Consider the following 26,684-nt stretch of genomic DNA (forward strand, 5'->3'; position numbering starts at 1 on the left):
AACCACTGCAAAGAACATCTGACAAGTAACAAGTCTGATAATAAGACTACACAGAACTCTCCTCTGAAAATCCAGGTTTAGGTTATTCTAGGTGAGTTTATAGTGCCATCTATTGGGAGAATTGTACAGCGTGAACTCTCTCACAGATCTGCAATGTTGTGAAACTATCAACCAAGAACTCGAAAGGGTTCAGAATGAGGTAATACAGTACAGAAAGTGAGCAATATGAACATGTTAATCTGTCGCAGTGTGATTATAATTAAATACAAACATTCAAGTCATTTAAAAGGCTTTATTCGTTTGGTAACAGCTTAAACAGCAGGAAAGCAGTATACTGTGCAACATATTTGTTTGTTTTACGTTAATATCCTGTATGTTACTTTGTAATTGCAGAAGTTATGGCACAATTGCATTGCAATCTGGCCAATTCATTGTGAATTGATTTTGTATAAGTAACCAAAAATATTGAACTATAAACAACCATGACTATCTGCAGATCCCAGCCTAAAACCAAAACAATGTTGATCTTTCTAAATGTTTACCTTATTCATATACAACAATACAATGAGCTTAAACATGTTATATAAAGGTAGGATGTGGGTCAGGGGCAGAATTAGATAATGCCTTGTGTTGTGCAGAATTTCTCATAATACAATAAGAAGAGAGGTTAAAGAGTATGTTAAATATTTTAGCAACTATATAGATAAAGCAACTACATAGATTAAGCATCTACTGTACGTCAATCAATCACATTTATTTATAAAGCGCTTTTTACATCAGCCGATGTCACAAAGTGCTATACAGAACCCAGCCTAAAACCCCAAACAGCAAGCAATGCAGATGTAGAAGCACGGCTTATACGTAACAAAATAAAAAAGGTGAAAATTGTGGTCCATCTAGATTTCAATTTCAGTCAACTACCGGTTGCAACCCAGTCACAGTCTAGTACTCTTGGAGTCAAAGGGCCTTAACATGTACTGGGTCAAAGACGTGTAAATTTGGTGTCCGAAGGCCATTCATTTAACAGAAAAAGATAAATATGTATGAATATAATATTAAATCACTCAACTCTTACCCTTCTTTTCACCCATAAATATTTGTGTTGCAAACTATTAAATTAAGAGTTATTGAGCTCTAAACTGTCAAAATGTCCTTCAGTGTAACTGTCCGGGTAAATATTGGAATTACAAAAGTGTTTTTAAAATGTAAAAATTCATCCTAAAAATATAAATGAAAACCCATGGCATAATTGTGTTAGTGTTTGCAACAATATATAGAATAATGGGTGACATACTGTATCTAAAAAATATTTAAAAACTTTAATAACTTTTGTCCGGAATTTTGAGTTTCATCAAAGTCATTCAGTATAACAAAGGTAAAAAGCCATTTTTAAGCATATCACATGATGGTAATTATGTGACAGTGTGTGACATCACAAAGAAGACCCATTGAAGACCCTCTATCAATGTGATGAGGTGAGTAAATCTCTCTGAAATATTTTATGATTTCACCTTTCATTGTAACGAAAATGCATGTCCTTCAGTACAATACAGAAAATAACATTTTAATGTTATTATTTTATAAAAAGCTCTATTAAATATAAAAAATAAGAATAATCTTTATTCAATGTCATTAATTTATATAGATGGCCAAGGAACTGCCTGTTAAATATGTTTATTTATGAAATCCATCCTTAAGTATCACGCGTTTGTTCTTCAGCACAACAAAAGTTTCATGTTATACCACATTGTCACCATTATGCTGAATGACAGTAGCTTTGTTATCCCATGTTTTCACTAGTTTACAACATTTAATCATGCAATTGATATTTACTTGATGTTTGAAAACTGAATATTAACATTGTAAACAAATGTATGACATTTTAAGGTATTTCAAGGCACATTATATTTATACTGTAGATGCCGTTGTCTAATAAGAAGAGGGCTGCACGGCACAGACAACAGATTAATGCAGATCCAGTTGCTAGGGAGGAAAGACTAGCCAGAAGAAAAGCAAGGTATTGTTTTAATTGTTTCATGCTACTGTCAGCAACAGAATAGGATACAATAGCATATAAAACTGGGTGGATAACGCTTAACATTAAGTTGCACTATTACACTGTAGTTAATGTTTTATTGCACTGCAGTTAAGGTATAACTGATGGTGTATATTAGTTAATATAATATTACAAACACACACACGATTATGAATTAAAAATGGATTTTTGTTTTATTGCTGCTTCACATTTGGGGAATTGAAGTAGTTTGATGGCCATTTTATGTAGCTATTTTGTGTAGGTATCTTGGAATTACATTTGTGTACCTGCATTAAATATACATTCACCAGTTACAGTGTAACAATGTATAATTATAACATGAACTATTATGTAATAATTGTGTAATAATGCAATTTAATGCAACGTAAAGTGTTGCCACAGGCTAAAATTATAGTAAGGTGATTATTATTAACATTAGCAATGAAATAGTAACAAAACATGTTTGAAAGAGAAAAGGAGAGGGAGTTGATTTAACTTTTAAACTTTGATTAAGTGTTATCATTGTATTGCCTACTTTTAATAGACTACTAATAACATTTCATGGATGTGAATCCTATTCTGTCCCAGTGTCATAACTATTACATTTTAGTTTTTTAGCTATCAGAGAAGAAAGAAGGATGTCTATGCTGATCATCCACCGATCCATACAATGACAATCTCATGCTGAAAAAGAGGGAAAATGTGAGATTAAATTAGAGAAAGCACCGTGAAAGAATCGAACAAATGAATGTGGTGATGAAACTCTTTTGAGCAGCCCCCTGAACAACTTGTACATGTACAACATGAACCTGCACCTCCAGAACTGGATCAACCATCTGAGTCCTTGAAAAATACTATTGTGGCTACTAATAATCATTCATAGGATCATTATTGTTGTTGCTAAAAGGAATCACATTTCATCAATATTTTTGGGCCGTAGTGATGTGTCATTCAGGGTAACAAAATATTGTCGTACAGTATAATACCAGTATATTATATTAAAATGCAATAACTTAACTCTGATAGATAAAAACAAATCTCAAAGGATGAAGTAAAAGATATTTTCGTCGATTTTACCATTTTTACAAAGTTTTTGTAAAAGACCTTCAATAGATTTTGAGTTGTACCTGTGACACATAAAATATGTGGTATTCAAAATAAAATAATGGTCATTTTTTCTGGGTAGTTATATTACTGCCAGTCTAAGCATGAATATAACCTTGGGATTATGAAAAATGGGCATACATTTTTTTTAAACACTTAGTGTTATACTGAATGACATTTTACTAGGGTACATTCAAATGAATCACTTTTTAAAAAATTGGCTTTATTCTTGAATATAACTAATATAAGGGCATATATGACACTCCTATGAACATAAAAAGGATTTGAAGGGAATTGTAATTGCTGTTTTATTTTTTTGCTCCTTTGAAAACCTTATACGTCTTTGACCCAGTTTACAAAATAGATTTTGTATTTTAGGGGGCTCAAATCAATTCATAGAGCTGAAGATTTGCACTGTAGTGCGATTTTAAATGAACGGTAATTTCTGATCGAGCCTTCTTTGAATGCAGTCTCCGCAAATGCGGGAACATTATCTTTAAATTTCTATTGAGCTTTAGCGTAGGTCTTCAACGCTACAAATTGAATCAAGGCCTTGGTATCAGTCCTTTTAGAGTTCTCCCTCCGTCTGTCTACATGTGCTGAGAATCCATGATGTCCAGATACTTCGCCTCGATTACCCTTGGCAGCAGGTTAGTCCTGGTGAAGAGATACAGAGACACACATTAAACCCAATTAATTCAAAATCAAACTCACTACTGTAGTAAGTGTCATTGAACTACAGTCTTGGTTGTTTTCAATGGTAAATACACCTGTTATAATCTTTGTTAATAGAAAGCCACAACAATCAATTATTGGTGATCTTGAATATTTAACCATGGAAATCAACCAGGCATGTTTTTCTAACCACTAGAGGCTACTGCTACCCTTTGTTCAAAGCCAAAAGCCCCTGGTTCAGCTTCCCAGTTTTTTGTGGACGTCTCTGCCCCCTGCTGGTCAGGAGGACTATACCAATTCAATAGAGGTACAATAAAATGTGTTCTATTTAATTATGTGACTGTTACCTGATGGGAATGAGCAGGATCATCAAGAAGGGGAAGATCATCTTAATATAGGGCAGAGGGTACATGCCAAACGCACACAGGATGATCAACTGCAGTATCTGCAGGGCTGTGAAGAAGTGCACCTTCTTCTGGGGCACCCTCCGAATGTAGTGGGTGGGAGGGTAGGAAGTCTGAGGGGAGGGAGAGGAGATGGTTTAACATCATGGTTGACTAGGACGTCTGAGGGGAGGCAGAGGAGATGGTTTAACATCATGGTTGACTAGGACGTCTGAGGAGAGAGAGAGGAGATGGTTTAACATTGTGGTTGACTAGGACGTCTGAGGGGAGGCAGAGCAGATGGTTTAACATTATGGTTGACTGGGAGGTGTGAGGGGAGGCAGAGGGAGAGGAGATGGTTTAATATCATGGTTGACTAGAACGTCTGAGGGGAGGCAGAGGAGATGGGGGAAGATCTTCATAGGCAAGTGATTTATTTTATCGCTATTTCTGACTTTTGTGACACCTGTGCTGGTTTGGAAAATGTTTTTAATGCTTTTGTGTGTGGGGCGCTATCCTCAGATCATCTCATGGTATGCGTTCACCATAAAGCCTTTTTGAAATCTGATATGGCGGTTGGATTAACAAGAAGTTAAGCTTTTAAACGATGTAAAACACTTGTATGTTCATGAATGTTTAATATTACTATTTTTGTATTTTGAATTTCGTGCTCTGCAATTTCACTGGATGTTGTCGAGGTAGGACGGTAGCGCCCCACCTATCCCTTAACATCATGGGGGACGGAGAGGAGATGGTTTAACATCATGGTTGACTGGAAAGTGTAAGGGCAGGCAGAGAGAGAGGAGATGGTTTAACATCATGGTTGACTAGAACGTCTGAGGGGAGGCAGAGGAGATGGTTTAACATCATGGTTGACTGGGAGGTGTGAGGGGAGGCAGAGGGAGAGGAGATGGTTTAATATCATGGTTGACTAGAACGTCTGAGGGGAGGCAGAGGAGATGGTTTAACATCATGGTTGACTAGAACGTCTGAGGGGAGGCAGAGGAGATGGTTTAACATCATGGTTGACTGGGAGGTGTGAGGGGAGGCAGAGGGAGAGGAGATGGTTTAACATCATGGTTGACTGGGATGTGTGAGGGGAGGCAGAGGGAGAGGAGATGGTTTAACATCATGGTTGACTAGGACGTCTGAGAGGGGGCAGAGGGAGAGGAGATGGTTTAGCATCATGGTTGACTAGAACGTCTGAGGGGAGGCAGAGGAGATGGTTTAACATCATGGTTGACTAGAACGTCTGAGGGGAGGCAGAGGTGATGGTTTAACATCATTGTTGACTAGAACGTCTGAGGGGAGGCAGAGGAGATGGTTTAACATCATGGTTGACTAGAACGTCTGAGGGGAGGCAGAGGAGATGGTTTAACATCATGGTTGACTAGAACGTCTGAGGGGAGGCAGAGGTGATGGTTTAACATCATTGTTGACTAGAACGTCTGAGGGGAGGCAGAGGAGATGGTTTAACATCATGGTTGACTAGAACGTCTGAGGGGAGGCAGAGGTGATGGTTTAACATCATTGTTGACTAGAACGTCTGAGGGGAGGCAGAGGAGATGGTTTAACATCATGGTTGACTAGAACGTCTGAGGGGAGGCAGAGGAGATGGTTTAACATCATGGTTGACTAGAACGTCTGAGGGGAGGCAGAGGTGATGGTTTAACATCATGGTTGACTAGAACGTCTGAGGGGAGGCAGAGGAGATGGTTTAACATCATGGTTGACTAGAACGTCTGAGGGGAGGCAGAGGAGATGGTTTAACATCATGGTTGACTAGAACGTCTGAGGGGAGGCAGAGGAGATGGTTTAACATCATGGTTGACTAGAACGTCTGAGGGGAGGCAGAGGAGATGGTTTAACATCATGGTTGACTAGAACGTGTGAGGGGAGGCAGAGGAGATGGTTTAACATCATGGTTGACTGGGACGTGTGAGGGGAAGGAGAGGAGATGGTTTAACGTTGTGGTTGACTAGGACGTCTGAGGGGAGGCAGAGGAGATGGTTTAACATCATGGTTGACTAGAACGTCTGAGGGGAGGCAGAGGAGATGGTTTAACATCATGGTTGACTAGAACGTCTGAGGGGAGGCAGAGGAGATGGTTTAACATCATGGTTGACTAGAACGTCTGAGGGGAGGCAGAGGAGATGGTTTAACATCATGGTTGACTGGGACGTGTGAGGGGAAGGAGAGGAGATGGTTTAACGTTGTGGTTGACTAGGACGTCTGAGAGGAGGCAGAGGCAGAGGGAGAGGAGATGGTTTAGCATCATGGTTGACTGGGACGTGTGAGGGGAGGCAGAGGGAGAGGAAATGGTTTAACATCATGGTTGACTAGGAGGCCTGAGGGGAGGGAGAGGAGATGGTTTAACATCATGGTTAACCATTTTTGCTGCTCTGCTATTCACCATTACATCACTTATTGCTAAGATAGATACAGTGGGGAGAACAAGTATTTGAAACACTGCCGATTTTGCAGGTTTTCCTACTTACAAAGCATGTAGAGGTCTGTATTTTTTAAATCATATGTACACTGTGAGACTGTGAGAGACGGAATCTAAAACAAAAATCCAGAAAATCACATTGTATGAATTTTAAATAATTCATTTGCATTTTATTGCATGACATAAGTATTTGATACATCAGAAAAGCAGAACTTAATATTTGGTGCAGAAACCTTTGTTTGGAATTACAGAGATCATACGTTTCCTGTAGTTCTTGACCAGGTTTGCACACACTGCAGCAGTGATTTTGGCCCACTCCTCCATACAGACTTTCTCCAGATCCTTCAGGTTTCGGGTCTGTCCCTGGGCAATACGGACTTTCAGCTCCCTCCAAAGATGTTATATTGGGTTCAGGTCTGGAGATCAACTAGGCCACTCCAGGACCTTGAGATGCTTCTTAGGGAGCCACCCCTGTTTGTCCTGGCTGTGTGTTACGGGTCGTTGTCATGCTGGAAGACCCAGCCATGACCCATCTTCAATGCTCTTACTGAGGGAAGGAGGTTGTTGGGCAAGATCTCGTGATACATGGCCCCATCCATCCTCCCCTCAATACAGTGCAGTCATCCTGTCCTCTTTGCAGGAAAGCATCCCCAAAGAATGATGTTTCCACCTCGGTTGTACTCCTCCTTCTTCCTCCAAACACGGCGAGTGGAGTTTCGACCAAAAAGCTCTATTTTTGTCTCATCAGACCACATGACCTTCTACGATTCCTCCTCTGGATCATCCAGATGGTCATTGGCAAACTTCAGACGTAACTGGACATGCGCTGCCTTGCGTGCGCTACAGGATTTTAATCCATGACGGCGTAGTGTGTTACTAATGGTTTTCTTTGAGACTGTGGTCCCAGCTCTCTTCAGGTCATTGACCAGGTCCTGCCATGTAGTTCTGGGCTGACCCCTCACCTTTCTCATGATCATTGATACCCCACGAGGTGAGATCTTGCATGGAGCCCCAGACCGAGGGTGATTGACCGTCATCTTTAACTTCTTCCATTTTTTAATAATTGCGTCAACAGTTGTTGCCTTCTCACCAAGCTGCTTGCCTATTGTCATGTAGCCCATCCCAGCCTTGTGCAGGTCTACAATTTTATCCCTGATGTCCTTACACAGCTCTCTGGTCTTGGCCATTGTGGAGAGGTTGGAGTCTGTTTGATTGAGTGTGTGGACAGGTGTCTTTTATACAGGTAATGAGTTCGAACAGGTGTAGTTAATACAGGTAATGAGTGGAGAACAGGAGGGCTTCTTAAAGAAAAACTAACAGGTCTGTGAGAGCCGGAATTCTTACTGGTTGGTAGGTGATCAAATACTTATGTCATGCAATAAAATGCAAATCAATTACTTAAAAATCATACAATGTGATTTTCTGGATTTTTGATTTCGTCTCTCACAGTTGAAGTGTACCTATGATAAAAAATTACAGACCTCTACATGCTTTGTAAGTAGGAAAACCTGCAAAATCGGCAGTGTATCAAATACTTGTTCTTCCCACTGTATATATTTCTACAACAAGGACGACGCACAAGATATTCTCCAAACACCCCACAGGGCCGACATCCCCGTTATTTGCAAGAGGAAGTGACGCAGGTACAGAGGACAAAGAGCCGGATGCCTGGTCAGGACCCGGAGAAGGCGACAGGGAAAGCTGCCATTACTGCCAATACTACTCGCCAATGTGCAATCATTGGACAACAAATTAGACGAGGTACGATCACGAATGTCCTATCAATGGGACATCAAAAACTGTAATATCCTATGTTTCATGGAATAGTGGCTGAATGACGACATGAATATTCAGCTAGCGGGATAAATGCTGCACCGGCACGATAGAACAGCACACTCCATTAAGACCGGGGGGGGTCTGTGCATATTGGTAAACAACAACTGGTGCACGAAATCTAAGGAAGTCTCTACATTTTTGCTCGCCTGAAGTATAGTATATTGTGATAAATTGCAGGCCACACTACCTGCAAAGAGAGTTTTCAGCTATACTTTTCGTGGCTGTTTATTTACCACCACAGACACCACTAAGACCGCACTCAGTCAGTTGTATAAGGAAATAAGCAAACAGGAAACCACTCACACAGAGGCAGCGCTACTAGTGGCCAGAGACTTTAATGCAGGGAAACTTAAATCAGTTCTACCAAATTTCTATCAACATGTTAAATGTACAACCAGAGGGGAAAAAAATTCTAGATCACCTGTACTCTACACACAGAGACGCTTACAAAGCTCTCCCCCTCCTCCATTTGGTAAATCCGACCACAACTCTATCCTTCTGATTCCCGCTTACAAGCAAAAATTAAAGCAGGAAGCACCAGTGACTCGGTCTATGAAAAAGTGGTCAGATGAAGCAGATGCTAAACTACAGGACAGTTTTGCTATCACAGACTGAAACATGTTCTGGGATTCTTCCGATGGCATTGAGGAGTAAACCACATCAGTAACTGGCTTTATCAATAAGTGCATCGAGGACGTCGTCCCCACAGTGACTGTACGTACATATCCCAACCAGAAGCCATGGATTACAGGCAACATTCGCACTGAGCTAAAGGGTAGAGCTGCCGCTTTCAAGGTGCGGGACTCTAACCCGGAAGCTTACAAGAAATCCTGCTATGCCCTGCGACGAAAGATCATACAGGCAAAACGTCAATACAGGGCTAAGACTGAGTCATACTACACCGGCTTCGATGTTCGTCTTAGTTTGCAAGCCTTTCCACATATCACAGACTACAAAGGGAAGCACAGCCGCGAGCTGCCCATGACACAAGCCTACCAGACGAGCTAAATCACTTCTATGCTCGCTTCGAGGCAAGCAACACTGAGGCATGCATGAGGGCATCAGCTGTTCCGGACGACTGTGTGATCATGCTCTCCGTAGCCAACATGAGTAAGACATTTAAACAGGTCAACATACACAAGGGTGCAGGGCCAGACAGATTACCAGGACATGTGCTCCGGCATGTGCTGACCAACTGGCAGGTGTATTCACTGACATTTTCAACATGTCCCTGATTGAGTCTGTAATACCAACATGTTTCAAGAAGAACCCCATAGACCCTGTGCCCAAGAACACAAAGGCAACCTGCCTAAATGACTATAGACCCGTAGCACTCACGTCCATAGCCATGAAGTGCTTTGAAATGTTCGTAATGGCTCACATCAACACCATTATCCCAGAAACCCTAGACCCACTCCAATTTGCATACCGCCCAAACAGATCCCCAGATGATACAATCTCTATTGCACTCCACACTGCCCTTTCCCACCTGGACAAAAGGAACACTCATGTGAGAATGCTATTCATTGACTGCAGCTCAGCGTTCAACACCATAGTACCCTCAAAGCTCATCACTAAGCTAAGGATCCTGGGACTAAACACCTCCCTCTGCAACTGGATCCTGGACTTCCTGACGGGCCACTCCCAGGTGGTGAGGGGAGGTAGCAACACATCTGCCATGCTGATCCTCAACACTGGAGCTCCACAGGGGTGCGTGCTCAGTCCCCTCCTGTATTCCCTGTTCACCCACGACTGCATGGCCAGGCACGACTCCAACACCATCATTAAGTTTGCAGACGACACAACAGTTTTATGCCTGAAAACCCGACAATGACGAGACAGCCTATAGAGAGGAGGTCAGAGACCTGGCCGGGTGGTGCCAGAATAACAACCTATCCCTCAACTTAACCAAGACTAGGTAGATGATTGTGGACTACAGGACAAGGAGGACCGAGCACACTCTCTTTCTCATCGAAGGGGCTGTAGAGGAGCAGGTTGAGAGCTACAAGTTCCTTGTTGTCCACATCAACAACAAACTAGGATGGTCCAAACACAGCAAGACAGTCGTGAAGAGGCCACGACAAATCCTATTTCCCCTCAGGAAACTAAAAATATTTGGCATGGGTCCTGAGATCCTCAAAAGGTTCTACAGCGGCAACAACGAGAGCATCCTGACTGGTTGCATCACTGCCTGGTATGGCAATTGCTCGGCCTCTGACCGCAAGGCACTTCAGAGGGTAGTGCGTACGGCCCAGTACATCACTGGGGCTAAGCTGCCTGCCATCCAGGACCTCTATACCAGGCGGTGTCAGAGGAAGGCCCTAAAAATTGTCAAAGACCCCAGCCACCCCAGTCATAGACTGTTCTCTCTACTACTTCATGGCAAGCAGTACCGGAGTGCCAAGTCTAGGACAAAATGGCTTTTCCCCCAGGACATAAGACTCCTGAACAGGTAATCAAATGCATACCCGGACTATTTGCAGTGTGTGCCCCACCCAAACCCCTCTTTCTACACTGCTGATACTCTCTGTTTGTCATATATGCATAATCACTTTAACTATACATTCATGTAAATTGGGCCGACCAACCAGTGCTCCCGCACATTGGCTAACCGGTCTATCTGCATTGTGTCCCGCCACCCACCACCCGCCAACCCCTTTTTTACGCTACTGCTACTCTCTGTTTATCATATATGCATAGTCACTTTAACCATATTTACATGTACATACTACCTCAATCAGCCGGACTAACCGGTGCCTGTATGTGTCCTCGCTACTGTTATGGCCTCACAACTGCTATTTTTTCTTTTTACTGTTGTTTTTATTTCTTTACTTACTAATTGTTCACCTCATACTTTTTTTGCACTGTTGGTTAGAGCCTGTAAGTAAACATTTCACTCATTTCACTCTGTTGTATTCGGCGCACGTGACAAAAAAACTTTGATTTGATTTCACTTCAGATACATACAGTTGAAGTTGGAAGTTTACATACACCTTAGCCAACTACATTTAAACTCAGTTTTTCACAATTCCTGACATGTAATCCTAGTAAAAATTCCCTGATTTGTGTAAATTAGGATCACCACTTTATTTTAAGATTGTGAAATGTCAGAATATCTAGTTGAGAAAATGATTTATTTCAGATTTTATTTCTTTCATCACATTCCCAGTGGGTCAGAAGTTTACATACACTCAGTTAGTGTTTGGAAGCATTGCCTTTAAATTGTTTAACTTGGGTCAAATGTTTTGGGTAACCTTCCACAAGCTTCCCACAATAGGTTTGGGTAATTTTGGCCCATTGCTCCTGACAGAGCTGGTGTAACTGAGTCAGGTTTGTGGGACTCCTTGCTTGCACACGCTTTTTCAGTTCTGCCAAGGAAATCTTCTATAGGATTGAGGTCGAGGTCAGGACTTTGAGATGGCCACTCCAATACCTTCACTTTGTTGTCTTTGAGCCATTTTGACACAACTTTGGAAGTATGCTTGGGGTCATTGTCAATTTGGAAGACCCATTTGCGAGCAAGCTTTAACTTTGACTGATGTCTTGAGATGTTGCTTCAATATATCCACATAATTGTCCTACCTCATGATGCCATCTATTTTGTGAAGTGCACCAGTCCCTCCAGCAGCAAATCACCCCCACAACATGATGCTGCCACCCACGTGCTTCACGGTTGGAATGGTGTTCTTCAGCTTGCAATCCTCCCCCTTTTCTTCCAAACATAACAATGGTCTTTATGGCCAAACATTTATATTTCTGTTTCATCAGACCAGAGGATATTTCTCCAGAAAGTACAATCTTTGTCCCCATGTGCAGTTGCAAACCGTAGTCTGGCTTTTTATTGTGGTTTTGAAGCAGTGGCTTCTTCCTTGCTGAGCGGCCTTTCATGTTAGGTCGATATAGGACTCGTTTACTGTGGATATAGAAACTTTTGTACCAGTTTCTTCCAGCATCTTCACAAGGTCCTTTGCTGTTGTTCTGAGATTGATTTGCACTTTTCGCACCAAAGTACATTCATCTCTAGGAGACGGAACGCATCTCCTTCCTGAGCGGTATGACGGCTACGTTGTCCCGTGGTGTTTATTCTTGCGTACTATTGTTTGTACAGATGAACGTGCTACCTTCAGGCGTTTGGAAATTTCTCCCAAGGATGAAACAGACTTGTGGAGGTTTCCAATGATTTTTCTGAGGTCTTGGCTGATTTCTTTAGATTTTCCCATGATGTCAAGCAAAGAGGCACTGAGTTCGAAGGTAGGCTTTGAAATACATCCACAGATACACCTCCAATTGACTCAAATGAGGTCAATTAGCCTATCAGAAGCTTCTAAAGCCATGACATCATGTTCTGGAATTTTCCAAGCTGTTTAAAGGCACAGTCAACTTAGTGTATGTATACCTCTGACTCACTGCAATTGTGATTTAGTGAATTATAAGTTAAATAATCTGTCTGTAAACAATTTTTGGAAAAATTACTTGTGTCATGCACAAAGTAGATCTCTTAACCGACTTGCCAAAACTATAGTTTGTTAACAAGAAATTTGAGTGGTTGAAAAATGACTCCAACCTAAGTGTATGTAAACTTCCGACTTCAACTGTATACATACATACATACATACATACATACATACATACATACATACATACATACATACATACATACATACATACATACATACATACATACATACATACATACGGATGGATGGACGGACTTATGTATGTACAGTATGGATGGATGGATGGATGGAATAGACACACATTCACACACGCACACACACACACACACACACGCACACACACACGTACACACACACACACACACACACACACACACACACACACACACACACACACACACACACACACACACACACACACACACACACACACACACACACACACACACACACACGTACACGCACACGTACACGCACACATAAACACATACATGCCCCTATTTTCCTCACTCTCACCTGTTCTTTGAGGAGGAGGAGCATGCGGTCAAACATCTGGTTGCCGTCGAGGGAGGTGGCTGCTATGTAGAGGAAAAGGCCGTAGAGGACAGGCTTGGGGATCCACTGCAGAGGGATGGGTAACAAGAACACTGACAGGCCGATCAGGATGTTAGCCGTCAGAGCCGTGATCCGCGTCTCCTTCACATTGACAATGCTGTAAACCGACAGAAACAGAAACAGGCATTCTTGAAGAGAGAGCCTCTTGTTTAGTCTCATTAGAAACACCCACCCATAATCTTGTTTCAAGGGCCATTGAAGAATAGATTCCAAATAGAATATTGGAGATTGCACAGACTACAGGAATAAAAATGTTAAATGAAAAATCTTCATTAAAGTAGGCTTAAGTTGTCTTCATCTGGGACTGTGCAACCGTCCTTGTAAGTAACTGCTTCAAAAAATAATAAATATAAATAAGTTATGCAGAACACTGCCTCTAAATCTTTGGTCAAGCTGCCCTCACTCACGTTTCATAGAGGTGTCCCCCCTCCACGTGCAGCTCCACTTTGGCCAGCTGACGTGCGTGCAGGGAGGAGTGTGGGAATGCTGCGTGCATCCACGGCAAACCCAGGCACGACATGAGGATGTTGATGAAGCCGGTCAGCATCAGGTCCCAGTGGAATGCAGTTCCCTTCAACAACCTGAAACATTACCACATAAACACAGAACAGTTTGGCATTATACAATTCAGACAAACATGGACTAATCGTGGACCATGGATGACATCGCGCTGGATAGGCTACCAACATACTGGCTGGATAGGCTACCAACATACTAGCTGGATAGGCTACCAACATACTGGCTGGATAGGCTACCAACGTGTTGGTTGAGCTGGTCAAAGCCAGTGCTTAATTTGTAAATCGGGAGGGGCCGGAACAAAAAACTGAGCAAAAGAGTGGGGCACCGAAAAGCATTGCATGCATATCATCATATTTGTGTAGTGGCATAGAGCAGTAGAGTAGAGGCACTTACAGAAGTAGCACACATGGGACCCTAGGCCACATTTTAGTGGCCTATGGTCCAGGACATATTGGGCCTTTAATAAACTAATTTCATGCAATTCTACCTCATTTTACATGAATGTAGACTTTGGCATAATCTTTTTATAGAAATCTCAGACTTCTGACTTTAGTGCGACTTTAGAACTAGGTAATGGGGGAATTTAACACGGAATTCCAAATGGGAACTCTGGATTCTTTCTAGAGCTCCAATTTTCCAATCTGAAGATCACTGACATCATGATTCGACCTTGTTTTTTTCAGAGTAAAAAGCACCATAATACCTCCAGAAGCATTCACGCGGCTCTAGAATTAACCAAGAAGCAACTCGAATGAACTTTGATCGTGTTTGTTAGAATTTTTACATTGCAAAAAGTGACAATTTTTCATGCAACGAGAGGTACCGAATCCACCTCAAATTAAGCACTGGTCAAAGCCTTACGACAAAGTCATATTTAATGAAAACCAAATATTATATACAGAATAATAGAGTAGCGTTATAGAGTATACTATACAGTTGAGTGTGTTGAAAAAATGCATGTGCTGTGCTGCAGCAAAAGTACATCATTGTGACAAACTCTCTTGCAAGTTTGTTTGCAATCATCAAACATTAATGTAATGATTCTGCAATATTCTCCTGGCGGTGCAGTTATATCCACTTTGCAGCACACGTTCTTTACCTAGAGTATAAAGTAAAAATATGGAAGATCCTACTTTGCTTCGGGGACGTGGGTGAGTGATATGACAATATTCTGGTCGATGAAGATGAGCAGCGCCAGGAGGAAGCCTAAGCCTACAGCACTCAGACAGTTCATGCCCGTCAGCTTGTCAAACTGGGCCAGCCTGAAGATCTTCCCGTTGTGGAAGTTGAACACAGGAACTGTTTTGAAATGTTGGGAACAGTTTAGAAAAGTGGCAAGATTAGTCTTATGGCATTTATCTAGTCTTTTTCAAGGCTTGCTTGAAACATTTTGATCAATGACAAATTGGTCATTTTAAAACAGACAATTCCCTTTTATGAACAATAATGTGTACTCACGCTCTACATCAAGGAAAAGGAAGGAACCAATGAAGGAGAATATAACGACAGCGATGGGTAAGGCACAGTCGGACACCACCTCTCTCACTTTGGCATGCAGATAAGGACTGTGGGAAGTAAACCAAGCCACATAGCAGTATGTCAACTATGCATTGGGTACACAATAACATTTTGCTACTCTAAATTATATAAATTGAATTTAGCAGTAGACGGTTCGACAATGAAGTGATAGTGCTGGGCTGGAACAAAAACAATCAGCAGACTGGAGTTGGAGACCCCTGAGATAACGTGTGTCCTTTAGCCACCATTGAACGGGCAGTGGTCAGCCTGGCAGTGGTCAACCTGGCAGTGGTCAGCCTGGCAGCGGTCAGCCCACATATTAGTGCAACTTGATCTGAACTTACCTCCTTCTCAGCTGGTAGAGGGCATACCCCAACCACAGAGTCCCCAGCATGAGCAGGAGACAGAGGATAGGCCTCTCCCTGGTACACAGGACCAGAGACTCGGGCAGAAACACATGCGTGACATCCTTCACCACAGGGGCCCCATCGCTGGTCCTACTCCCCAGCCTCTCTGTTGCATTTGCAGCCTTCTCCATTAACTCCTTGATCTCTAGAAGCACCCGAGTGCTGTTATTGGTTGCCAGCGTGGGCCCGTGGTAGAAGTAATTAAAGACTATAGGGAGAGAAAGAAAGGGTAGAAATAGGGATAAGAGCAGGAAACTAAAGAGTTAACCGGGCAGCCCAAGGATAAGAATGAGACCGCAACATATGTATACGCTCGTCTGCCACTTCCTCAGCCACTGACTTGTGCTTAAGTCAAGGGCGTCCTCCGGAACACATGTCAGTTCCCTTCAGAGCCTGCCCAGGGGAATGGTTTGATTGCATGCTTCGCTAGCCTCTTAAAAAAACTGATGGATATATGCTGGGTACATTTACTGTGTAGATGACGGGTAGCCCGCCAAGGTTCCTCTACATTTACACTAAGATGGATTTCCCCGGCGGGCGGAACACCTGAATATGTTGTGTAAATGTAAGCCCCCCATCCCAAGACTCACTTTTGACAGTGCCTTTCACCGAGTCCCCAACAAAGGCTATTGAAATGAACAGGGCTATGATTTCCTCTGATGAGCTGTAAGGAAAGGGTATAAAAGAAACACAGAGTATACCCCTTTATCTGAACAGAATAAACCACAGACCAAGACATAACAAACCAAGGCAAAGTCACAACACTGATTACAAGTGAGTACCTTCAATGAAATGATGAGTACCTTCAATGATGTTTATGGGAAAAATGAAGTCAAAACAGACAGGAATGTCACATGTTTAGTGGGTTCAGTAGTCATGCTGTCAAGGTCCTTTCCTAACTACAAAGTTGAGCCAAACAGAGCTGAACCAAGCTGTACTGCAATGGCCTGCACTGGTCTGGCTATACATCCAGCAGAAGCCTGATTCACTGAATGGCTGTTTGTCCACTGACCGTTTGAAGAGCTTCATGAACAGACTGACATTCAAAAGTGCTCCCAGGATGAGAAAGAAGCTGTTCCACAAGCCAATGCAGGCATAGAAGGCAGGGAAGTCCAAATCGTAGTCATCACAGATTCCCCGGATCACTACAAACATAAAATATCAGACAAATAATTCAAGTCTACAGGATATTGATGTAGTATTTATGTTGTCCAGATGTTTCTCTAAGATCATCTTCCAGTGTAGTAGACCTACCGCTAATAAAGATGGCCAGGGGTGCAGTAGTCAGTGGGATAACCAAAGGAGCACCAGCAAACAGAGAGTAGATCACTCCTCCGATGCTCTGGCCAACGATGACTTTCCGGACATCTATCAAGAACAGACCATTATAATGTTAGTGTAGGGAAAGATTTTATATATATATATATTTTTTAAAAGATGCAGTGAGTGACTATATATATTTTCAGGATTCAATCAACAGAAAATATCATTTATTTGACTTTAATTGAAAGCTGAATTATTCAAACATTTAAGTCAGGGTCATTCAGGCTTTGACAGATAGACAGGCACAAGACAGGGGGATAGGGAGACATCCAGATGATTGTACCTATCTCTCCCCGCGTGCTCTCATCGTTCAGCGAACCAAAGGCGATGTTAGGAAGTAGAATTGCAATGTACAGGAAGATGGCGGTGGTGGTGTACTTCAGCCAGGAGCGGTCTTTGCCGTACATACCTGTACGGACCAACAGGTGAGCAGTTTAGAACTTTGCCAACCAACCAGAGAGCAGTTTACAACTCTGCTAACCAACCAGAGAGCAGTTTACAACTCAGCCAACTGTAAATACAGGTACAATCTTTGATATGAACTAGCTGTGATAATCGTAATGACAACAGCAATTGTAAGGTGAAAGATTGAGCTTTTTTCACAACACATGTGATGTGTTAAATATTATTTAAAAAACTGTATTATCTAAAATAATTATCCATGACCGGTCTAAATAGAGAGGCCGTAACGGCAAAGTATCTTTTAAAATGTAGTGACAAGAGGAAGGCTAAGCTTAAAAGTTATACCGTCTGTGAAGTCTGAGGGATAGAGTGGTAGTCGCCGACGAAGATCCTCATAGATACCTCGGCCAACTTTAAAGAAATCTGCACACTGTGGAGAAACAAACGTTTTATTGATTGGTTGAACTGTCCTGTACTATTGTGTGGTCTGTAGGTCTACTGCAAAGCACGTAGTCCTTTAGGGATAATAAAGTCTATATACAGTAATACAAGACACTAAACCAGAGGGGCCACCAACAGTTGTGTTTGTTAAGGCACACAGAAATAAAAGCCCTCTCGAATAAGTATTTGACCTGGATTATTGTGGATGTGTTGGTTGGTTATTCAAAATCATTTTTACTAAGGTACTTCAAGCGCAACTTTTCTTTAACCGAGCAGGCATTTCTGTGGTTGCGTCTCTACACACTAAGTCTAGAAATTTCCCCTTGATTAAAGAAGGCTACATAATGAAGTACTTTGTCGTTACAAGAGCCTAGATGCAGTCTGCTGCCAGGGAAATACAACATTTTGGCATACAGCTGAATGTGCAGTCCAGCTGCTTACCATTCCTGAGGACTTGATGATAGAGGGGGGAAAGGGATTAAATAAATTGGCTGAAGTATTACTACATAGTGGAGCGAGTCTTTATATGTCTGGATAAAGGAAAACCTGAGGGTGGTCCATCTCCACATGGGGGAAATCTCATAAGGGGACCACACCACTAACAGGGAAAATACTTTTATCATGCCGCTTTAAAGGAATAGTTACTCAAAGTAAAAGTAAAGTAATGCTCTTTATTTTATTTGCGTTTTAGCTTATTTTTGACTTAGTGTTTCATCCAAACCAAATGTAAGATTGTTAGCTGGTTATTTACATCCAGAATCTTTTGAATGAAACAACCCACACCCTGTGTCAAAAATAAGATTGAAAAACAGTGAACCATCCCTTTAACTAACAGGTAGTGACTTCGGAACGTATTCAGACCCCTTGACTTTTTCCACATTTTGTTACGTTACAGCCTCATTCTAAAATGGATTAAAAATACAAAAAATACTCAGCAATCTACACACAATACCCCATAATGAAGAAGCAAAAACAGGTTTTTAGAAATGTTAGCAAATGTATTAAAATAAAAAAACAGAAATACCCTTTACATAAGTATTCAGACCCTTTGGTATGAGACTCAAAATTGAGCTCAGGTGCATCCTGTTTCCATTGATCATCCTTGAGATGTTTCTACAACTTGATTGGAGTCCACCTGTGGTAAATTCAATTGATTGGACATAATTTGTAAAGGCACACACCTGTCTATATAAGGTTCCACAGTTGACAGTGCATGTCAGAGCAAAAACAAAACCATGAGGTCGAAGGAATTGTCTGTAGATCGCCGAGACAGGATTGTGTCGAGGCACAGATCTAAGGGTACCAAAACATTTCTGCAACATTGAAGGTCCCCAAGAACACAGTGTGTTGATTGATGAGGGGAAAAAGCAACTTAATACATTTTAGAATAAGGCCTAACCTAACAAAATGTGGAAAAAGTCAAGCCATCTGAATACTTTCTGACGGCACTGTGTTTCCAACTGAACAGTGAAGCTGCTACATGTTGGCCATGTCAGTCCCCGTCAGATTGATGAGGTAGTCCCTGCCTACTTTTAGTGTTTTTTTGCTGCGTGGGTCCGTTTCTGCATGGATCATCTGCTTCTCTGTAGCTGGTTTCTCATTGACTATAGAGAGATGATGACGCTGGTGCACCAGCTCTTGTTTGAACTCCTCCTGGGTCTTGGCGTCCAGCAGTTTCTGTCTGAAGGAGATGTCTGAGAACATGGTGGCGAATGTGCGGCCCAGCTCGATAGCTGTCTTGGTGCTTTTCTGGAGGAGCGAGAGAATACTTAGAGAATATTTGAGGAACATAATAGAACTATTAAGATATTAATCAGTTGCCAGTAACTTTCTCAACTCACAAAACACATAAATATGGGCATTACTGTAATATTGCCACAGACATATTGGTATTAGTGTAATATCATGTTCTGCTTGTTAAATCGTAGATGGGTCAAAGGGAGCATTACCGTTCTAGGTGGGGAGAGAATGAGGATGACATATCGAGCCTCACAACAGTTGGCTCCCCAGTTCTGTGGTCTCTCCAGACGGGCGATGCAGACGTGGCGTCTCTGGAGGCTCTTCACATTGCATCTGGACAGACGTACACAGACAGACAAATTCAGTCAAACCTCTTGTCCCTACTCAGAGGTTTGACTGTGTTGGAAACATTACTTACGTAAAGTAATAACAAGTAATGACCGATAATGCAGTACGTCAGCTGTTACTCACAGGACACAGAGCCAGGACTGCTGGTAGCGGACTCCAGTGGCAGAAGCAGTCACACCCTGAATGGTCTCGGACAACAATTGCACTGGAGAGAGCAAACAGAGGGTACTAATTACAACAAGTGTATCTTTTTCTAGTACATTGAAAAACAAAGCTAAATCATGATAAATGTTTTCACTGAGATATTAGGCCTACCTTGATATAATATTCCATCTCATTTATCACCAATACCTTGTGTGCTTCAAGGGATACTGCACGATTTTGGGGATTCTACTTACCCAAAGTCAGATATAAGTTTTATGTCTGTATGTGGAATTTAAAAAATAATTGAAGTTAGCTTATTGTTAGCTTAGCACAATTGCTGTAAGTCTCCGGGCACAGTAGCCAGCTCCTCTCAAAAGCATAGAAATTGACCTAACTATTCCAAAGCTGGGTGGTTGGTCATTTATAGTCTAACAATGCTTTACGTAGTGATCTATCATTTTTACATACGGACATTTTTACTGATAATCATAAGAAACGAGATTCTATCAACTTCCTCATTTTAGAACTACATTGGCCTCTTCCAGCAATTGCCATTTGCAAACTGCACTTTGCATTTTTTTCCCCGATGCACACCATTGTCCTCATCTCCTCCTGTGTCTGCGAACACAGTGTTCATGACCTCGTCCATGTCACAGCCCCCGTGGCCGTCTTCTGTTACATGGGTCAGCATGCACCTTAGCACCTCGTCTAGAGTGGTTGCCTTATCATCCAATAGGATACTGGCCTGGGCCAGGAAGCCATCTAGGTCCCGGTGGCCGCGCACTTCCTCCTGGAAGTTCATCGGCTTCACATACTGGTGGAGGCAAAGCCAGGGAAGATGTTGGTAGGAGTAGACTTGTAAAGGGTTCCAACACCATACAGATACACTATGCGAATCTCAAACCTTCTCATGCAAACATCCCATTGAAGTTAGTACTCGGTCTGGGTGAAAGTTTGATTTCAAATATGTCATAATTCCACTGGGATTCACTTCTCAAGTTCCTTTAGCTAATATTAGAGCTCTACAGAGAGTGTTGTAAAAGAGTAGCTTACTTTTCTTGATGTGTTCAGGAGCCCAAACCCAGGGTCATCCCCAGGGTCATCTGGAACTACGGATTAAAGGTTTTTAAGTCGGCATCGTTTTCAACAAACCACATAGGCACATAGCTCTGAAGAGCTATTATATTTATAAATAGTCAGTTCTGACAGCAGGTGGAATAGTAGAAGGACACACAATGACAGACTGTTTATTTCCTTGACTTCTGAGGAACTCTTGGCACTGACTAGTACCTCATTACTATAACAAAATGTCAAAATATGGAAGTTAGAAAATAAAGGAGAGCCACACACTCTAGGAGCTCAGATGCAAAAATGTAATATCCAACGTTTCTACAGCCAAGCTGTCTTCATCACGTTTCTACCCTGATGAAGACAGCCTGGCTGTCGAAACTTTGGATATTACATTTTTGCATCTGAGCTCCTAGAGTGTGTGGCTCTCCTTTATTTTAAAATGTTCTACTCCGCTAGCCAGCACCTCGCCTAAATAGGTGTGCGTTTCTTTTTCTTCTAAAATATGGAAGCTAGACAGAGAATAGTGGTTGTTGGCAGCCCTTGGTAAATACTATTTAATTGATTAGTATGATGCACACACACGCACACGCACACACACACACTGACCTGAAATCCCTGTTTGGATCGGAGTGTCATGGTGGTCCTTAGGTGTATTGTCATGGTTCCCCACTTTGCCATCAACACATTCCTCCCGCTCCACGTCTCGCAACTCTGCAGACACAACAACACAGCAAAGGTCAGATGTCAGGGATTAGGATACCCTCTCCAATGTCATAAATTACCATGCAGGTTCTTCTATCTCGCTAGTTTACTTCACTGGAGTGCCTTGCTTGATGTTATGGTACATTCATATATGAATGATGGAAAAGTACAGTTATATTTTCAGAACCTTGCCCTCCAAAGACAAAGCTGCAGAAAACGCATAGTGTTAGCCTAATGGATGTAGCTACTACAATATTGATTGATTCAGTCAGGACGATAACCCTGTTTTGGTCTCAAGGTTAATATTAGACAAGGTCAACACTATTTAGAGTATGAAGCTATTGGTCTGCCCTCTGGCTGTATTACCATCTGTTATAGAACACACAGTACAGAACATTGAGGTCCTATAAAATAATCCCCCTAAAACCAGAAATGGCACAATATAACAATAGACGTCCCCTCGTAAATTCTTTCATCGTATTGAAGAGAAATATGTGTTGTAGATTCATGCATGTTTTATGAGAGAGAAAGAGGGCACGAAGACTGTATCCATGAACAACAATGCAGCTTGATCTGGTAATTAGCTTGGCTGAGCTATAACTTTGCACACATGTGATATATGAGTATTCCTCCATGGCATCGGCTCATTTGTCATCTACCTAGTTATTTACTAGTTTGTTTTCTTTGTTATTACCGCTAAAGGCCTGACGGTGCTCATTGGTGTATGAAATGAAGGATTAGCAGAGGTAACCACTGCAATCAGTGCATATTAGCTTTGCTCAGAGTGATCTACAGTACCTATTCAAAATTGACACATTTTGTCAAACAAATATGAAATATCTCATCATGTGATATGTCATGTCACATCCTATCTATCATTCTATGATGTCATGTCACATCTTATCCATCATCCTATCATGTGATAGAGACCACAGCAGATGAGAGCACCGCTGAGCAAAGGGATCAAAGTCAACAATGAAACTCTGTTCCATACTCACCCATCTCCTGGAAAACATATCCATTCTTTGACCTCCCAGATGATGGAGCCTCTGTGGGGAAAAGAGAGAGAAATATGGGTATTAAAAAAGAGGAAATGGTCTGAGTTTTGTAATGTCAAAGAGTGTTTTCGATATTTTCACTTGAATCGATAAAACAATCGGTCAAGCCAGCTATAATGTGTACCAAGAGACTGAACAAATCAATGTTGTAAATGTTTAATTACTCATGACATATTTGTACTCTGGCTGTACAACATAGATAGCATAGGCCTTACAGTATACAGATGTAGGATCTTCATTTGATCACCCTGTTGAAGGAGAACTTTCCTGCAATGCTGGAAATATAAAATGTGTAGTGTAGTTGAGGTTTAAAAAGGCTTCTGAAGTTTGTAATTTCCACTTAGAAATGCCATACTTGATTTTCCCTTAAGAAATATGTATCAACCCCTACAAAAATGTTCATTAATTATAATCCACCTAATAATTCACATTTCCTTTTGCTGCAGGATTATTTTCCTGTTGTAGCAAACTGGCTTAAATTAAGATCCTTCACCTGTATTGGCTATGCTTGGTGAGATGTATCAGCAAGCGTTATGATGTCCCTTCTCTTTATACTGTATGTAAACGACTTTGTTATTTCCACATGGGATATCCTGTCCCCTACGTGTTACTAGGACATAGTGGAACCTGGCACCATACAGTGCAAAGTAAAAGGTTAAGAGTGTATGTCCCCAGGTCTCAGTGAAAATGGATCTGACACAGAGTCGATCTGACACAGAGCTGACACAGGGTGAACCCAATGTTCTTGGCATTAGCATGCCTTCAAAAACAGCTCACAGAATGCAGGCGACAACAATAAATGTCGTTCGTTAGCTTTCAAATCCACCGGCAGGCTCGTAGCACTGAAACGCCTGACAGATATACAGCAGCAAGTTGTGTGTAAAGTCATAGCATTGCAAATGGCATTGCTAACATGGTTGAAGTAAATTCCATTTAATCTGGAAGGTTTTTATTTCCTATGAATTTATAGTTTTATGTATGCGTCTGTAAGGAGAAATATTGTATTTTGTAGAATGCCAGAGCACTATGAGAAGATATTTAGGACATTGAAAGAGGTGTCTTCTCATATGTCTCTTATTTGTATCATTGAAAGTGTCAAAACATTTGATCCCCAAAAGAAACACATGAATTCAGTTAAGTTACCGTGAACCTGACCCCAGATGGTGTTTGAAGGGCATGAGGAAATGTTTGTGTGTGTAGTCAGGTATCTCATAGAGATAGTCTTGTTCCGAGCAAACTACTGGGAGAGAGTAGCCTCACAGCCTTTCTGCTATAGAAATAAAAGGACTAGAAGAGAGAAAAAAATTCAGACCATAGCACATCGACTTGAATGGGAGTGTCCATTCAATGACTTCTATTTCTATGGCTCCAGTATACTGTATCTCTATGGTGATTAGAGGGAAGATTCTCATGCCTCTCCCATTTCACAGGGTTTCACCTCATCAACTGACTGTGGACCTTACGTAACAGGGCCCTTATGTGACTGTGAGCAATGTGTGAGGAGACCCTGTGATATTTTATGCCAGCCTTTTTTGTGTGTTATATAGACGACCACTTGGCAAGTTGAAGTCTTCTGTCAATAGTGTATATTTTAGGTCATGAACATCTATAGGTATAATTATTATTATTTTATTTTTTTATTTTATTTAACCTTTATTTAACTAGGCAAGTCAGTTAAGAACACATTCTTATTTACAATGACGGCCTACCAAAAGGCAAAAGGCCTCCCGGGGATGGGGGCTGGGATTACAAACAAAAATACATGAAATTATGCATAATGATGTATGATCCCTTACAGTGTGTTATTGTCATCTCAGAAAGACAGTGACTAAATAACAGCCATTTAGTCTGTTGTAGAAGTTTCCTACGTGAACAGATGTAACAGTAAGGTGTACACATGCAGTAAAGGATGATCCCTGTGGGCTGGTAGTCTTACCAAGACATGTCAAAAACAAAATGTAGTACCAATTGAAGCCTACTGTACACCTCCCTCCACTACAGCATGTCTCCTCCCCAGGGCTTCTTCATGTGCTTGTGCTCGTGGATGTCCTGTTTAGAAGGCTGTCTGACTTCCTGAGGGCGCTGTCTCGTGGTATTGACAGAGATATACTGTCCTGCTGCAGGCCGCATGGCAACTTGCCCATTGAAATCAATCCCCAAAATAGTTACCTTCCACTGTCCTGCTCCTGGTTGTATTCAGTTGCTAAAATGTGTATCTTCCTGTTTGCTTTGGAAGGTGACATTTTTTTATTTTGTTTTTATTCAATCTGCTTTTAATTGACCACATGATCTATTTTACAGTCACATTGCGCTCTGAGGCAGATTCTTGGACTAGAAATAGAGTTTTAAATTTGACGGTTTGATATTCCCAGCATGTTTTTCATGAAAATGGCTGTCTTGTTTCCAGAAAGCCATATGGGGTCTGAGCTAACATGTCTTCAGACAACTCCTTTTATATTTCTATTCTAATGATGCTGTTTGGTTTGTATTGCCTTCCCATGTATGATAACATGTCATTCCTATGTTCTCTTTGAGGTACACAGTATGGTAAACTGTATGGTAAACGGTAGGGTTAACTGTACCGTTAATGGTATGGTAAACTGTATGGTAAACGGTAGGGTTAACTGTACCGTTAATGGTATGGTAAACTGTATGGTAAACGGTAGGGTTAACTGTACCGTTAATGGTATGGTAAACTGTATGGTAAACGGTAGGGTTAACTGTACCGTTAATGGTATGGTAAACTGTATGCTAAACGGTAGGGTTAACTGTACCGTTAATGGTATGGTAAACTGTATGGTAAACGGTAGGGTTAACTGTACCGTTAATGGTATGGTAAACTGTATGGTAAACGGTAGGGTTAACTGTACCGTTAATGGTATGGTAAACTGTATGGTAAACTGTATGGTAAACGGTAGGGTTAACTGTACCGTTAATGGTATGGTAAACTGTATGGTAAACAGTAGGGTTAACTGTACCGTTAATGGTATGGTAAACTGTATGGTAAACGGTAGGGTTAACTGTACCGTTAATGGTATGGTAAACTGTATGGTAAACGGTAGGGTTAACTGTACCGTTAATGGTATGGTAAACTGTATGCTAAACTGTATGCTAAACTGTATGGTAAATGGTATGGTAAACTGTATGGTAAACTGTATGGTAAACTGTATGGTAAATGGTATTGTAAACTGTATGATCAACTGTATGGTAAACTGCATGGTAAACTGTATGATCAACTGTATGGTCAACTGTATGGTAAACTGTATGATAAACTGCATGGTAAACTGCATGGTAAACTGCATGGTAAACTGTATGATCAACTGTATGGTAAACTGTATGGTAAACTGTATAGTAAACGGTATGGTTAATGGTATGGTAAACTGTAAGGTGAACTGTACAGTTAATGGTATGGTTTCAACTCTCCGAATGACAGCTAATGAGGGAATATTTGTGGTTT

General features: G+C 41.5%; 1 protein-coding gene across 2 annotated transcripts in view; it reads right to left on the reverse strand.

Annotated features, from left to right (window-relative positions):
* Positions 1–278: 278 nt before the first annotated feature.
* Positions 279–26,684, reverse strand: part of slc4a11 (solute carrier family 4 member 11) — a 38,494-nt gene continuing 12,088 nt past the window's right edge. For both annotated transcript variants that reach the window (XM_035767638.2, XM_035767645.2), the window contains exons 2-20: positions 23,168–23,218; positions 22,074–22,178; positions 21,450–21,505; positions 20,991–21,210; positions 20,376–20,457; positions 20,114–20,237; positions 19,695–19,913; positions 18,069–18,153; positions 17,605–17,730; positions 17,253–17,366; positions 17,011–17,143; positions 16,589–16,662; positions 15,936–16,206; positions 15,532–15,638; positions 15,207–15,372; positions 13,962–14,135; positions 13,456–13,651; positions 4,162–4,331; positions 279–3,796 (exon numbers count right to left, since the gene is read on the reverse strand). In XM_035767638.2, coding sequence (XP_035623531.1) covers positions 3,730–3,796; positions 4,162–4,331; positions 13,456–13,651; positions 13,962–14,135; positions 15,207–15,372; positions 15,532–15,638; positions 15,936–16,206; positions 16,589–16,662; positions 17,011–17,143; positions 17,253–17,366; positions 17,605–17,730; positions 18,069–18,153; positions 19,695–19,913; positions 20,114–20,237; positions 20,376–20,457; positions 20,991–21,210; positions 21,450–21,505; positions 22,074–22,178; positions 23,168–23,218 — 2,540 coding nt within the window. In that variant the 3' untranslated portion in view covers positions 279–3,729. The remainder of the gene's footprint in view (positions 3,797–4,161; positions 4,332–13,455; positions 13,652–13,961; positions 14,136–15,206; positions 15,373–15,531; positions 15,639–15,935; positions 16,207–16,588; positions 16,663–17,010; positions 17,144–17,252; positions 17,367–17,604; positions 17,731–18,068; positions 18,154–19,694; positions 19,914–20,113; positions 20,238–20,375; positions 20,458–20,990; positions 21,211–21,449; positions 21,506–22,073; positions 22,179–23,167; positions 23,219–26,684) is intronic.

Source organism: Oncorhynchus keta, chromosome 4, assembly GCF_023373465.1.
Source record: "Oncorhynchus keta strain PuntledgeMale-10-30-2019 chromosome 4, Oket_V2, whole genome shotgun sequence".
Lineage (NCBI taxonomy): Eukaryota > Metazoa > Chordata > Actinopteri > Salmoniformes > Salmonidae > Oncorhynchus > Oncorhynchus keta.